General features: G+C 52.3%; 2 protein-coding genes across 20 annotated transcripts; both read right to left on the bottom strand.

The window, feature by feature from the left end:
• Positions 1-6: 6 nt before the first annotated feature.
• On the bottom strand, positions 7-2860 carry LOC115307351. Its single transcript, XM_029958997.1, has 5 exons — positions 2825-2860; positions 2053-2442; positions 1503-1541; positions 685-784; positions 7-217 (listed from the first exon to the last, which is right to left on the bottom strand). Exons 1-5 carry the CDS (start codon positions 2858-2860, stop codon positions 66-68), a joined length of 717 nt encoding a protein of 238 aa, XP_029814857.1. The 3' UTR covers positions 7-65.
• A 2052-nt stretch (positions 2861-4912) lies between these two features.
• Positions 4913-13579, bottom strand: LOC115307359. Of its 19 annotated transcripts, none has more exons than XM_029959208.1 (8): positions 12783-13579; positions 12107-12267; positions 11705-11834; positions 11094-11208; positions 9395-9526; positions 8769-8880; positions 8318-8447; positions 4913-5847 (listed from the first exon to the last, which is right to left on the bottom strand). In XM_029959208.1, exons 1-8 carry the CDS (start codon positions 12825-12827, stop codon positions 5842-5844), a joined length of 831 nt encoding a protein of 276 aa, XP_029815068.1. In that variant the 5' UTR covers positions 12828-13579; the 3' UTR covers positions 4913-5841. The 19 variants fall into 19 exon arrangements, 11 of the variants coding, with proteins under 11 accessions (XP_029815068.1, XP_029814926.1, XP_029814956.1 ...); XM_029959066.1 differs by lacking the exon at positions 4913-5847 and having other exon boundaries at positions 7944-8447; positions 12783-13086; positions 13178-13579; XM_029959096.1 differs by lacking the exon at positions 4913-5847 and having other exon boundaries at positions 7944-8447; positions 12783-13086; positions 13207-13579.
• Between the last annotated feature and the right edge of the window lie 288 nt (positions 13580-13867).

Here is a 13867-nt window from a genome sequence, read left to right as displayed (position 1 = left end):
GGTCCGTGCAAGTCAGACCACTGACCACCCAGGGCTGGGGATTTTCAGGGGCACGCTTCCAGCTTTTATTCTCCAGAAACTCCAGTTCTTTCTGGCACCGCTTGCCAGAAAGTCTTCCCCTGTTGGAAGAGGTCACTTAGTCTTTCGAGGGGCCAGATTGCCAAAGCCCGGCCAGTCCGTTCCCACGAGGAAAGGTAGCTTTGTCTTGTACAAGATACTGGGGGGGAGACACAAAAGTTTAATTTAAAAGAACTGCCTAGAATAGAAAGCAATTCAAACATAAGGCAGACAAGACTCGTGCAAAACTGAATTACATTGGACTTCAAAGGAGAATTCTTTCCCTCTGCACCTCAGAGAACCCCAATTTTCACCCAGGTCCCGCTCACCATCGTCACACAAAACGTGCTGACAACATTTTTCACAATGCCAGTGGAGAGATATCAGAGCACACTGCACAGGGAACCCGAGGCTGCCCCTGGATCCCTGCAAGTGTTCCAGGCCAGGCTGGATGGGACTTGGAGCATCCAACCGGGGATGAGAGGGGAAGGTGTCCCTGCCCACGGAAGACAGGCTGGCCTTTGAAGGTCCCCTTCAAACCAAATCGCTCTGGGATTCCCCTCCAAAATCACTCCCAAAGAGACACAGCAATCAAAGCAGAGGGACTGCACTCCCAGCTTTTCTTACCTGCAGGCACGCAGCACAGCACGTTGGACATAAAAGCCACAGGGTTAGTCCTGCCAGAGGCGTCCGGCACACCCACGGCGACCGAAGGGAAAGAGGGAGCCTGGGAACACGGAGTAAAAGACACCTTAATTAGGACTACACTGAGCCATAGCCAGGTCATTCCCACAGACAGCTTCACCGTCCAGTCACACAAAAAGCACTGACCTCCCAGGGCCTCAGTTAGGATGGCTCCTGACGCTGACACCTCCGTTTGCCCCGGGGGGTCAAGAATAACATGCCTGGGAAGAAGTCACCCCCAACAACAAAAAGGGAAAATTAGTGAAGCACGGGGTCCTCTTCTGACTAGATTGCCACCAGCATTCCAGAGCAGATGACACTTTCTGTTACAGACGAGAAAAGCCTGTTCTCCCAAACAAACAGCGAGGAGATTTATGGGCACGCCTGAAAATTTCCTGTGAGGAACTTTTTGTAACTAAGGAGCAGGTGCTATCTTGAGTTGAAGGCACCAATTTGACAGACACTTAGGACAGCAAACTCTTCAGCAGAGCAATTAACTGCAGCCTATTTGAACAGCAGGGGAGAGAAAACGACAGTCGAAGGGAAGACAAGAAAAGCAGAACTGGAATCAGCAGACTTTTCTTCCATCTCTCCCGAGGAAGTCTAGTTTGTCTGTTCTAATAATTCTATGCCCTTTTCTACATGAAACTTAGAGCAAGGCTGAAAAAACAACTAGAAAACACGGAGAGAAGCTTTTTAGAATTTCACGTGATTTTCCCAAACCGATGCCAGAAAAGCAGAACTCGGTAGAATGTACTCACCTCGAGGCCTTTGGTCTTTTCTTCCCTAAGCTTCGTCACCTGATTGAAAAAGCAGAGTAGACTCGGTATTTAGGCTCCCAACAGGAAAACTTCCCCTTCATTTCCTAAAAGAAACTACATTAATCTGCACAGCTGCAGGCGCGTCTCCAGCTGTTAAAGCCTTTCAGCTTTTCGGAGGGTGAGAATGCCCTGCTAAGGAAGGCTGAAAACTGCTCGGAGCCTGCACAGGTCCAAGAGCCCCTTGATTTTGTCTGTGTTCCAGTCCCGGGCTAAAGAAAGGGCAGAAGAAGCGCAGTTGTTCCTTGCCTCTTCCCTAAGAGGTTCGGCCAGGTGCTGGGCCAGCCCGGGCACTCCGGGGGAAGGCCGGCAGTGCCCAAGCAGCGCCGCTTTGCCAGGGGCGTCGCTTGCAAGAGCGCCGCCGAGCGCCGGGCCCTGCCTCACAGTCGCCGCCTGGCGGACACGGCCGGGAGCGGTACTGCAGCCGCGCGCCTCCCCCCCCCCCCCCCCTCCTTGGCGAGACCCGCGGCGCCTTTGGACGCGCCCAGCTTACCCCGGGGTCGATCTCCGTCGAATCTGCCGCCGTGGGTCGCTTCCGGGGGGGGAAGGCGGCGGCGCAGCCCCGATAGCATCTCCAGGGCACGGCGGGAGCGAGCGGGGCAGAAGCGGGGGCAGGGGCGGGAGCGGGAGCGGAGCGGGGCGAGAGGGCGGCGCGACGTGCGCGCCATGCGGTCCTCGCGCGCCGCGGCCCCGAGACGGGGCTGCCGGCGCCGGTGCACTGCCGCCGCCCACGAACCTGCCGCCCGCGCCCGGCGCCGCCGAGCGCCCCGCCCTGTCCCCGCAGCGGGAAGCAGCGCGGCGAGACGGCGCTGCGGGCGCGGGGTGGGGGTCCGGGTCGCGGCGGAAGGCTCTCGCCGCCATCTTTAGTGTGGTCGTTCCGGTCCTGGCGGCGCCATCTTTACTGTGGGCTTGGCGAACTTCCGGGCCGGGGCCGCCATCTTTAGTGTGGTCGTTCCGGTCCTGGCGGCGCCATCTTTGCTATGGGCTTGGCGGACTTCCGGGCGGGGGCCTTGGAGGACTTCCGGTCGCTCACTACTTCCGGTGACCGAGTTTACCCAAATTAGCGTCCCTCCTCGCTAATTTCTGCGCTTTCACCCCAAGAAATCTTCACGTTATTCCCCCCCCGCACACCCCGGGACAGACGGGAGGCCGCGAGTCCCGCCCTGCCGCCGGAACCGGCCCTTAACTCGAGCAGGGAGCGCTGCACCGGCACGAGAGCCACTGCGCATGCGTCGCCGGTCCCTCTCCTGCCTGCCCTTACTTACCACGTGATCGCCGGCGTTTTGCCAACGACTGCGCATGCGCTGTTCAAAATTTTTTCAATGCAGTTCCTGTTTTCCGTCAGCAGGTGGCAGTATTTCATCTCAAATATATGTGCAATTCTTTTTCTCTGTCACCAGGGGGCACTGTTGCTATGCGATTTTTTACTTATGGCATTTTTTTTTGTTTTATAACCGTATTTGTTCGTGTAGTTCTTTTGGGAAATCGGATAATTGGCTTGTGATTGCTGGTGGTTTGAAAATTTACTTGTGTAATTAGGCTCTTCTCCTGGTTTTAATTCTCTAGGCTCTTCTCCTAAGAGAATTAAAATCAGGAGAAGAGCCTAAAAAAAAAAAAATGAAAATCAGGGGAAGAGCCTAAAAAAAATGAAAATCAGGAGAAGAGTCTAAAAATATAAAAATCAGGAGGAGAGCCCAAGAGAATTAAAATCAGGAGAAGAACCTAAGAGAATTAAAATCAAGAGAAGAGCCTAAAAAAATTACAATCAGGAGAAGAGCCTGAAAAAAATTAAAATCAGGACACGGGACTAATACAATAAAAATCATGAGAGGAGCCTAAAAAAATTAAAATCAGGAGAGGAGCCTGAAAAAATTAAAATCAGGAGAGGGGACTAAAAAAATTAAAATCAGGAGAGGGGACTAAAAAAATTAAAATCAGGAGAGGGGACTAAAAAAATTAAAATCAGGAGAGGGGACTAAAAAAATTAAAATCAGGAGAGGAGCCTAAAAAATTAAAATGAGGAGAAGAGCCTAAAAAAATTAAAATCAGGAGAGGAGCCTGAAGGAATTACAATCAGGAGAGACCCAGAACTCACCCAAGTCTCCCCAAAAAACTACCAGAAACTGATTCAAATCTCCCCAAAAATGACCCAGAACTCACCCAAATCTCCCCAAAAAGTGACACAAAAACTGATCCAATTCACTCCAAAAATTGATCCAGAACTGACCCAAAACTGGCCCAAATCACCTCAAAAACTAACTCCAAATTGGCCCAAAACCTGACCTAAAAATGCAAGAACCCCCCCCCAAACTGACCCAAAATGATACAAAATCAGCCCCAGATATGACCAGAAACTGACCCCAAAATCCCAAAACACTGATACCAAGACTCACCCAAATCTCCCCAAAAAAATGACCAAAAAGTCAGCCCAATCACCCCAAAAAATGACCAGAAACTGACCCAAAATTACCACAAAAATAAACCCAAAACTCACCCAAATCATCCCAAAAAATGACCAGAAACTGACCCAAATCTCCCCCAAAAATGACCAGAAACTCACTAAAAATAACCCCCAAAAATGATCAGAAACTGACACAAATCTCCCCAACAAATGACCCAAACTTTATTTCTTTTCTTAGCAACAAATCCCTTCCTTTGCTCCCCTCTGGCCCTGCCCACACGGCCCCAGTTCAGCTCTCAGTGAGTTCTTGCTTCTGGGCAGCGACTCCTCTGCCTCTTGCTGGGGCGGCAGCAGCTCCTGTGCCGGCAGGGAGAGGGACCCCGAGCCAGGAGAGGGACCCCGAGCCAGGAGAGGGACCCCGAGCCAGGAGAGGGACCCCGAGCCAGGAGAGGGACCCCGAGCCACGAGAGGGACCCCGAGCCACGAGAGGGACCCCGAGCCACGAGAGGGACCCCAGAGCCCCTACAGAGACCCCAGAGCCATTATAGGGACCCCAGAGCCACGATAGAAACCCCAGAGTCCCTACAGAGACCCCAGAGCCCTTATAGGGACCCCAGAGGCCTCCAGAGCCCCTATAGAGACCCCAGAGCCCCTACAGAGACCCCAGAGCCATTACAGGGACCCCAGAGCCCTCCAGAGCCCCTTGCTGGGTCACAGCCCCTCTTCTCCCGCCCAAACCCACCTTTCTGGCTGCAGCTGCTTTTCTTCTCTGGCTCCCCCTTCCTTCCCCAGGGAGCTTTGCCTTGTTCTTTGGCCAGGCTCCAGCTGCAGCTCAAGGGCAAAGCTGCAACTACAATTCCCCCTTCGGCTTTTTCACCTGAAAAACAAAGGCTTGGGCCAAACTCTGACCAGTCACTCGCTGAACACGAGACATCAAACAGGGCACACAGAATAAAATGCATCCAACTCTAAATCATGTTACAATGACTGTCCACCCCAATCCAGCACTGACATTAAAAACCTTCAAGCAATCAAAAAGACCTCCAAACATCCCTTAGATAGAGAAAAGCACACCAGGAACGAATGCAAAAAGAAAAATTCCAAACAATGCTCAATTAAATAACCATGGACTGATATAAAACATGTTTAGGGAACTTAAACCACTTCTTCCCATTATTCTCCATCAGAAATTACCCTTATTTAAGTTCTCCTTTTAACACTTCATTAAAACTGACTTATTAGGAAATGGTTTGAACCAAACTTCGTAACTTGATGACTCCAGGGTTTGTGCTCCTTGACTTTGGCCTGAAGGGGTTTGGAACACAGGCTTTGTTCTGGAGAGCTTTTCCCCAATCTACAAACCCTTCTGCAAATGGGACTCCCTTCCCTCAGGGTTCGGTGGCCTCTGGTTTTCCTGAAGGCTGGGGGGGATCTGGGAGCCAAATCCCAAGGGATCCAGCCCAGCTCTGCACACACACACACACACATTTCCAGCTGGTCACAGTCTCACGGGGGCCACCACCACTCAGCACATTTGCACACAAACACCCCTCTGAGTTCCTGGCACTGGGTCTGATGGACTAAGAAATGATCAGTCTGGTGGTTTGCCCTCAGAGGAGTAAGATCCAATGATGCATTTCTATTTTCATGACAATATAACCTGGAAAACACAAACATATTTCTGCTTCATGTGCAATTTAAAATTCAAAGACACAGAAACATTCCTAGAGTTCAAGTCCCCAGGTTTGGTTCCAAATGTCACTCGGTCCCCCTGGGACAAGAACAGTGGCACACACGGACTCAACAGCCCTGCACAAGCCCAGGAGTGCGGGGGAAATATCCTTGAGAGCACTGCTGCATTTCAAAAAGAAGTCAGTCACATCAACTCTGTAACAAATAAAAAAGAGAAGCCAAAATAAATAACTGTAGACAGGGTATCAAGTATCTTGAGAATACCAATAAGAAAAAACTAAGAATAAAGGCATCTATTTGAAGTACAAAGAGTTTGGGAGACACCATTTGTTTGCCACAAAGCCTTTATTTTGTTGGCTCTTCTATAGTTAGAACCCAAACCTTACCCTCCCACAAAAAGCAGAAAACCTCTTCAGAGAGTTAGGAGATGGAGTCAGTTTGGATTAATGGGAAGAACATCTCTGGAGACAAAATAAAGCAGAGAAAATAACCCCATCCTCAACAACAGAGCTGCCTCCCCACTGCCTGCCCCTGGACACTTGCTCTGGGGGTGACAGAGCCTGAAGTCTCCTGCCTAGTCCTGGGCAATACTTCCTGGGGACCACAGCACCACTGAGTTCCTAAAAATATCACAGGTTGGGCAGGTGCTTGGATTTTGTCTGGATTAACTCCCCTTCTTCCTTTCCAGGTGCTGCCCTACTCATTGTAATGGTGCTTGTACTCCCTGAGCCATTCCCTCCCCCATCCAACCATCCCTTGTGCCCTCTCTGACAAGAACAGTGGGTCCAGGTGTTCTGCCACGCTCCCAGGGCACAGGGGGGGACTGTGGAGCCACCCTCGAGGGGGGAAACGTGCCCTGCCTGCCCTGCCCAGGGAAAGGGAACTGCCCCAGTGCTCCCCAGCACAAGGCACCCTTGGAAATATCCACTGCAATGGGACACTCAGGGACAGCAACAAGCACTGCACGAGGCTGCTCTGGCACAGGGCCAATTTTAGCCTCAGCTTTTCTCTGGACCACTTCACTTTGTTTGCCACCTCATCCTGCAGTCAGAACTTGCTGTCCTTGCAACCTTTCAGGGTGACCAAAAATGAGAGAGGCCTCTGCTCCAGCACCCACAAGGGCCTGATCCATCTGACAGGATCCATTTTTCCAGGGAATTCAAAGCTCCACCTGAGGACTAGGGTCTTTTCTCACCCATCCCTGTGCTGCAGCTTGGCCTCCATCTCACTGTGCTTTCAGTTCCCTGCATGGTTGAACACTGGCAGCCCTGGCCCTGGGCGGAGCTCGGCATCCTGATCCCATCCCTCCTGGCCCCCGGAACCGCTGACTCAGCAATGGGGGCCCTCCATTGCCAAGGGCACGGGCCCGTCGGGGCTCACGGGGGGAGCAGGAGGGCGAAGGCTCCAGCCCTGCTGCTACAACCTTCCACCACTACAGCCAACAGAGGAGCCTCTCCAGCCCTGCCTCCCAAGGCATCCTCAACAAACCCAGCCCAGCTCCACAGGACAAACTGCTCCCTGTCTGCCCAGGCCAGTCTAATCCCAGAGGCTCCCAGGGTCATGCAAAACAACTGCCCAGGAGATCAGAGACCCCAGTCCATCTCTTCCTAGCACAGGTTTGGGTTAGTTTGGCAAACAGACCAACTGAGGAATTCCCCAATGTTTTCCCAGTTTGACCCCTGTCACACCAATCACCTTAACAGTGCCAGTCCTTCATTCTCCCTCTCTTGGGTTAAGGACTGAGCAAGTTGGACCTGTGTCTGAGCAGGACATGTGCAAACCAAATGCTGGGGACTGGAACACACACCTGGCACTCCTGCAGCTCTCACAGTCACATTCCAGAGAAAACAGCCAATTGCACCCTCACTGCTCATTTCTTAATCCCAATCCCACACTTCTTTGGCACTTGGAGCACCGCTTTTAGAACCCAATTACAGCCCATTAGAGAGCTCCCTGTCTAGCAGGGACAGGGACCCCTGGGATACTCTCAGCACTGCCTGAATCCATGGCAGGGACCTTGCTTTGAGCTCCCCAGGGCCGGGCACCCCGAGGATCTCCCCGAATAATCCTTTCGGTGCGCGCTGGAGTCCTCGGGGTGCCCCAACCCGGGGGGCACCAACAGCACTGTCCCTCCAGGGGCCAATTTGGTCCCAAAATGCAGGGGGATCTTGCCTGTGTCCCAGACTGGTCCGGAGATCTGAGGCCCTTCCCGAGAAAATCTCGGTGCCGGCGTGAAGGGCCAGAGATCCCTCGGAGCCACGGGAGAGCAGGCACCGAGTCCCTCCTGGGGGGCAATTTGCCTGCCTGAAAACAGCTCTTCAAAGGAGCCTCTAAGACTCAGCTGGTGACTTTTAGAAGCCAGGCATTCCTTGCTTACAACACCCTGCCATGATCCCAGCCCCACGGGGGTCCTGGCAATCCGCTCCCAAAGGGCACACGGAGGGGTCTCCACTGCAGCTGATGGGAGGGGTCAGCATTACAGGAGGGCTCATTTTCCTTCCCTGCATTCCTGTTCCACATTCAGGACATTTCCCAACACTTATCACCATACACAACTACCCTTAGAAGGTTTCCAAGGGGCTTCACCGAGGGCCTTCCCAGGTCTGCTCTGTCTGGAGCCCTCCAAGTCCTCAGTGCCTGCCTGAGGAACCTCAACACAACTCACCTGCTTACACAGCAACTTGGTGCTGCTTGCCTGCTGCCTCACTTCCCTTCTTCCTTCTTTCTTCACCTCCCTTGCTTGGTCCCTTTCAATCCCTGGGCTCAGCTCTGTGCACTTTCCAGGCTCCATCCCACTGCAAAAAGGATTAGCCCTTGTTACATCTCAACACTCAGAGAGCATTCCCCCTTTTTTCTTAACACTGGGCCATCAGGCCAGGGTCTCATTATTTAAAGCACAGTTTGACTCCTCAGTGACAACAACAGCTACAGCCCTGAATCCTAACACAGGCTGAGACACAAACACGGATGGGAACTCTTAAGGATCCACTTTGTCCTGCTCACCAATCAAAAGGAGCTTTCTGAACTCAAGAATAACAGACCCCAGGTCCTTTTACTGCAACTTTACCTGCTATAAATGTGACCCACAAGACCTGCAAAGGCCCTTCCCACTTCACCTGCAGGGCTGGCAGTGCCACCACTGGACACGGCCCCAGTGGCCGGGCAGGAACGGAGGGGCTGGGGCGTCCAATCCATCGGCCCAGGCGGCACCAGGAGTTCCTGCAGTTCCTGAGGGGAGAGCCTCAAGCCAACAAAGGATTAGGAAGAATATTTTAAACTTCAATGTGTCTATCTCCTGGAATATGGGGACTTTGATAAGTCCTACTGGTGCAACAAGGACACACTCAAGGCTATCTATTCAAAGGATCTACCAGCACTCAAAAGCTATCACTGTCCTTCTGTCAGGGGGAACGCAGCAAACTCTCTTTGCCAGGAGCCTCCAGGAGGACTTCCAGCTTTTGGGGCTCCCTTTTAACCATTTTTCCCATAACTGGAGCTGGGACTATCACCTGCCCTACAGGGGGAACAGCCCACAAAGTTCACCATCAGGGATGCCATTAACTGAAAGTCCCTTCTCAGGGGGGTCACTGCACACCTTGGCCTTTGTTTGCCCTCCCCACCAAAGATGCTTCCAACAGTTCTGACACATCTGGCAGACCCAGAGCTCTCCTCAGGGAATGCTTCAGCTGCTTAAAGGCTGCCCTTGCACCATCTATTCAAAAAGTCGCCATAACAGTCTTACCACACATCCCGAGGGAGCAATGCAGAGTCCAGCCCGTCCCACCATTCCCAGCAAGGCAGTTCATGGGCTGTCTGGGGCTCAGGGAGGAGTCACGGGGCTTCTCTTCTTCCTGCCCGCTTGCCCCATTTTCTCCTGCAAAAGCAAAGCTTTCTTGGCTTTCCTTGCTCAAGGAGATGCAAAGGCCATCTTTTAAATCCAATACTGGAAACTCCTCCAGGTTGTCATTCAAGGTGCTTCTCTCAGGTCCTGCACTAATCAATCATCTTGTCCACTGGTTTTCTTGGCAGGTTCTTGCATTCACGTCCTACAAGCAAACCAGGAGGAGCCAATTTAGCTGTTCCTGCAACCAATCCAGTCTGGCATTCTGATTTTAAAGGATACTGGGTTGGCCTTACCCATAGAGATCCCACATCAGGGGTAATACCTACAGGTTCTGCCCTCTTCCACTCTCCTGCAGCTCCACTGGCCCACACCACAGGAACAACTGCAGCTGCCACTTCAGTCAGGGCCTTGCTGCTGACAGGAGTTATTCCCTGCACAACAAGAGCTGCTGCTTGGACACATTTAGTTTCAGCAATTACAGTGTCAAGAGCCCCAGTTTTCAATTCCATTTCTGCCTCAACTTTTCCAGCCCATCACTTCCTAGCAGAGGTTTGGGTGAGTTTGGCAAAAACACAAACTGAGGAATTCCCCAATGTTTTCCCAGTTTGACCCCTGTCACACCAATCACCTTAACACTGCCAGTCCATAATTCTCATTCTGCTGTGTTCAGGACTGAGGAAATTGTACTTGTGTCTGACCAGGACATGTGCAAACCAAATGCTGGGGACTGGAACACACACCTGGCACTCCTGCAGCTCTCACAGTCACATTCCAGAGAAAACAGCCAATTGCACCCTCACTGCTCATTTCTTAATCCCAATCCCACACTTGTTTGGCACTTGGAGCACCGCTTTTAGAACCCAATTACAGCCCATTAGAGAGCTCCCTGTCTAGCAGGGACAGGGACCCCTGGGATACTCTCAGCAATGCCTGAATCCATGGCAGGGACCTTGCTTTGAGCTCCCCAGGGCCGGGCACCCCGAGGATCTCCCCGAATAATCCTTTCGGTGCGCGCTGGAGTCCTCGGGGTGCCCCAACCCGGGGGGCACCAACAGCACTGTCCCTCCAGGGGCCAATTTGGTCCCAAAATGCAGGGGGATCTTGCCTGTGTCCCAGACTGGTCCGGAGATCTGAGGCCCTTCCCGAGAAAATCTCGGTGCCGGCGTGAAGGGCCAGAGATCCCTCGGAGCCACGGGAGAGCAGGCACAGAGTCCCTCCTGGGGGGCAATTCTGCTGCCTGAACTCAGCTCTTCAAAGGAGCCTCTAAGACTCAGCTGGTGACTTTTAGAAGCCAGGCATTCCTTGCTTACAACACCCTGCCATGATCCCAGCCCCACGGGGGTCCTGGCAATCCGCTCCCAAAGGGCACACGGAGGGGTCTCCACTGCAGCTGATGGGAGGGGTCAGCATGACAGGAGGGTTCATTTTCCTTCCCTGCATTCCTGTTGCACATTCAGGACACTCCCAACACCTGTTCCCATCTACACAAACCCTTATAAGTTCTCTGAGGGGCTCCATTGGGGGTCTCTGGTGGTCACCTGTGCCTGCAGACCCCAAAGTTCTCAGTGACCACCTTATCAACTTCAAGACAACTCACCTGGTTGTAGAGGAGCTTGGTGCTGCTTGGCTGCTGCCTCAGTTCCCTTCTTCATTCTTTCTTGACTTTGCTTGCTCAGTCCCTTTAAGTTCCTTGGCTCAGCTCCATGCACTTTCTAGGGAACATCCCACTGCAAAAACTACCAGTTCTTGGTACATCTCCTAACTCAGATATCAGGGAGTGAGGCAGAAATCAACTCATCCAGGGCACTGCCTCCAAATATTGGGACAAAAACCCCATAACATTCCATGGCTCCCCTTGGCAAATCAACCCCAAACTGCTCAGACACAAACAACACCCTGCACACTACAACAATCTGGCACTGCTGGTTCAACCCGGCCAAGTCAGTTGGGAAACTACACAAGGTCAACCTCCTTCCAAGTTTCAGTTATGACACAAAAGTCAGGGAGATCACAGACTCCCCCACAGAGTTTTACTCTGAGGAGAGAAGGAAACCAAAGCCATCCCCAGGGCTGCAATAGCTCAGGCTCCCCAAAAGGCCCAGGGGCTTCAGGTTTCTGAGGGGCTTCACCGAGGGCCTTCCCAGGTCTGCTCTGTCTGGAGCCCTCCAAGTCCTCAGTGCCTGCCTGAGGAACCTCAACACAACTCACCTGCTTACACAGCAACTTGGTGCTGCTTGCCTGCTGCCTCACTTCCCTTCTTCCTTCTTTCTTCACCTCCCTTGCTTGGTCCCTTTCAATCCCTGGGCTCAGCTCTGTGCACTTTCCAGGCTCCATCCCACTGCAAAAAGGATTAGCCCTTGTTACATCTCAACACTCAGAGAGCATTCCCCCTTTTGCCTTGACACTGGGCCATCAGGCCAGGGTCTCATTATTTAAAGCACAGTTTGACTCCTCAGTGACAACAACAGCTACAGCCCTGAATCCTAACACAGGCTGAGACACAAACACGGATGGGAACTCTTAAGGATCCACTTTGTCCTGCTCACCAATCAAAAGGAGCTTTCTGAACTCAAGAATAACAGACCCCAGGTCCTTTTACTGCAACTTTACCTGCTATAAATGTGACCCACCAGACCTGCAAAGGCCCTTCCCACTTCACCTGCAGGGCTGGCAGTGCCACCACTGGACACGGCCCCAGTGGCCGGGCAGGAACGGAGGGGCTGGGGCGTCCAATCCATCGGCCCAGGCGGCACCAGGAGTTCCTGCAGTTCCTGAGGGGAGAGCCTCAAGCCAACAAAGGATTAGGAAGAATATTTTAAACTTCAATGTGTCTATCTCCTGGAATATGGGGACTTTGATAAGTCCTACTGGTGCAACAAGGACACACTCAAGGCTATCTATTCAAAGGATCTACCAGCACTCAAAAGCTATCACTGTCCTTCTGTCAGGGGGAACGCAGCAAACTCTCTTTGCCAGGAGCCTCCAGGAGGACTTCCAGCTTTTGGGGCTCCCTTTTAACCATTTTTCCCATAACTGGAGCTGGGACTATCACCTGCCCTACAGGGGGAACAGCCCACAAAGTTCACCATCAGGGATGCCATTAACTGAATGTCCCTTCTCAGGGGGGGTCACTGCACACCTTGGCCTTTGTTTGCCCTCCCCACCAAAGATGCTTCCAACAGTTCTGACACATCTGGCAGACCCAGAGCTCTCCTCAGGGAATGCTTCAGCTGCTTAAAGGCTGCCCTTGCACCATCTATTCAAAAAGTCGCCATAACAGTCTTACCACACATCCCGAGGGAGCAATGCAGAGTCCAGCCCGTCCCACCATTCCCAGCAAGGCAGTTCATGGGCTGTCTGGGGCTCAGGGAGGAGTCACGGGGCTTCTCTTCTTCCTGCCTGCTTGCCCCATTTTCTCCTGCAAAAGCAAAGCTTTCTTGGCTTTCCTTGCTCAAGGAGATGCAAAGGCCATCTTTTAAATCCAATACTGGAAACTCCTCCAGGTTGTCATTCAAGGTGCTTCTCTCAGGTCCTGCACTAATCAATCATCTTGTCCACTGGTTTTCTTGGCAGGTTCTTGCATTCACGTCCTACAAGCAAACCAGGAGGAGCCAATTTAGCTGTTCCTGCAACCAATCCAGTCTGGCATTCTGATTTTAAAGGATACTGGGTTGGCCTTACCCATAGAGATCCCACATCAGGGGTAATACCTACAGGTTCTGCCCTCTTCCACTCTCCTGCAGCTCCACTGGCCCACACCACAGGAACAACTGCAGCTGCCACTTCAGTCAGGGCCTTGCTGCTGACAGGAGTTATTCCCTGCACAACAAGAGCTGCTGCTTGGACACATTTAGTTTCAGCAATTACAGTGTCAAGAGCCCCAGTTTTCAATTCCATTTCTGCCTCAACTTTTCCAGTCCATCTCTTCCTAGCAGAGGTTTGGGTGAGTTTGGCAAAGAGACAAACTGAGGAATTCCCCAATGTTTTCCCAGTTTGACCCCTGTCACACCAATCACCTTAACACTGCCAGTCCATAATTCTCATTCTGCTGTGTTCAGGACTGAGGAAATTGTACTTGTGTCTGACCAGAACATGTGCAAACCAAATGCTGGGGACTGGAACACACACCCTGCACTCCTGCAGCTCTTACAGTCACATTCCAGAGAAAACAGCCAATTGAATCCTCACTGCTCATTTCTTAATCCCAATCCCACACTTCTTTGGCACTTGGAGCACCACTTTTAGAACCCAATTACAGCCCATTAGAGAGCTCCCTGTCTAGCAGGGACAGGGACCCCTGGGATACTCTCAGCACTGCCTGAATCCATGGCAGGGACCTTGCTTTGAGCTCCCCAGGGCCGGGCACCCCGA

This window comes from Manacus vitellinus, unplaced genomic scaffold (assembly GCF_001715985.3).
Source record: "Manacus vitellinus isolate BGI_N305 unplaced genomic scaffold, ASM171598v3 ctg7180002228242_pilon, whole genome shotgun sequence".
NCBI lineage: Eukaryota > Metazoa > Chordata > Aves > Passeriformes > Pipridae > Manacus > Manacus vitellinus.
Note: the sequence above shows the minus strand (reverse complement) of the source record. Positions and strands in the feature narration are given on the sequence as shown.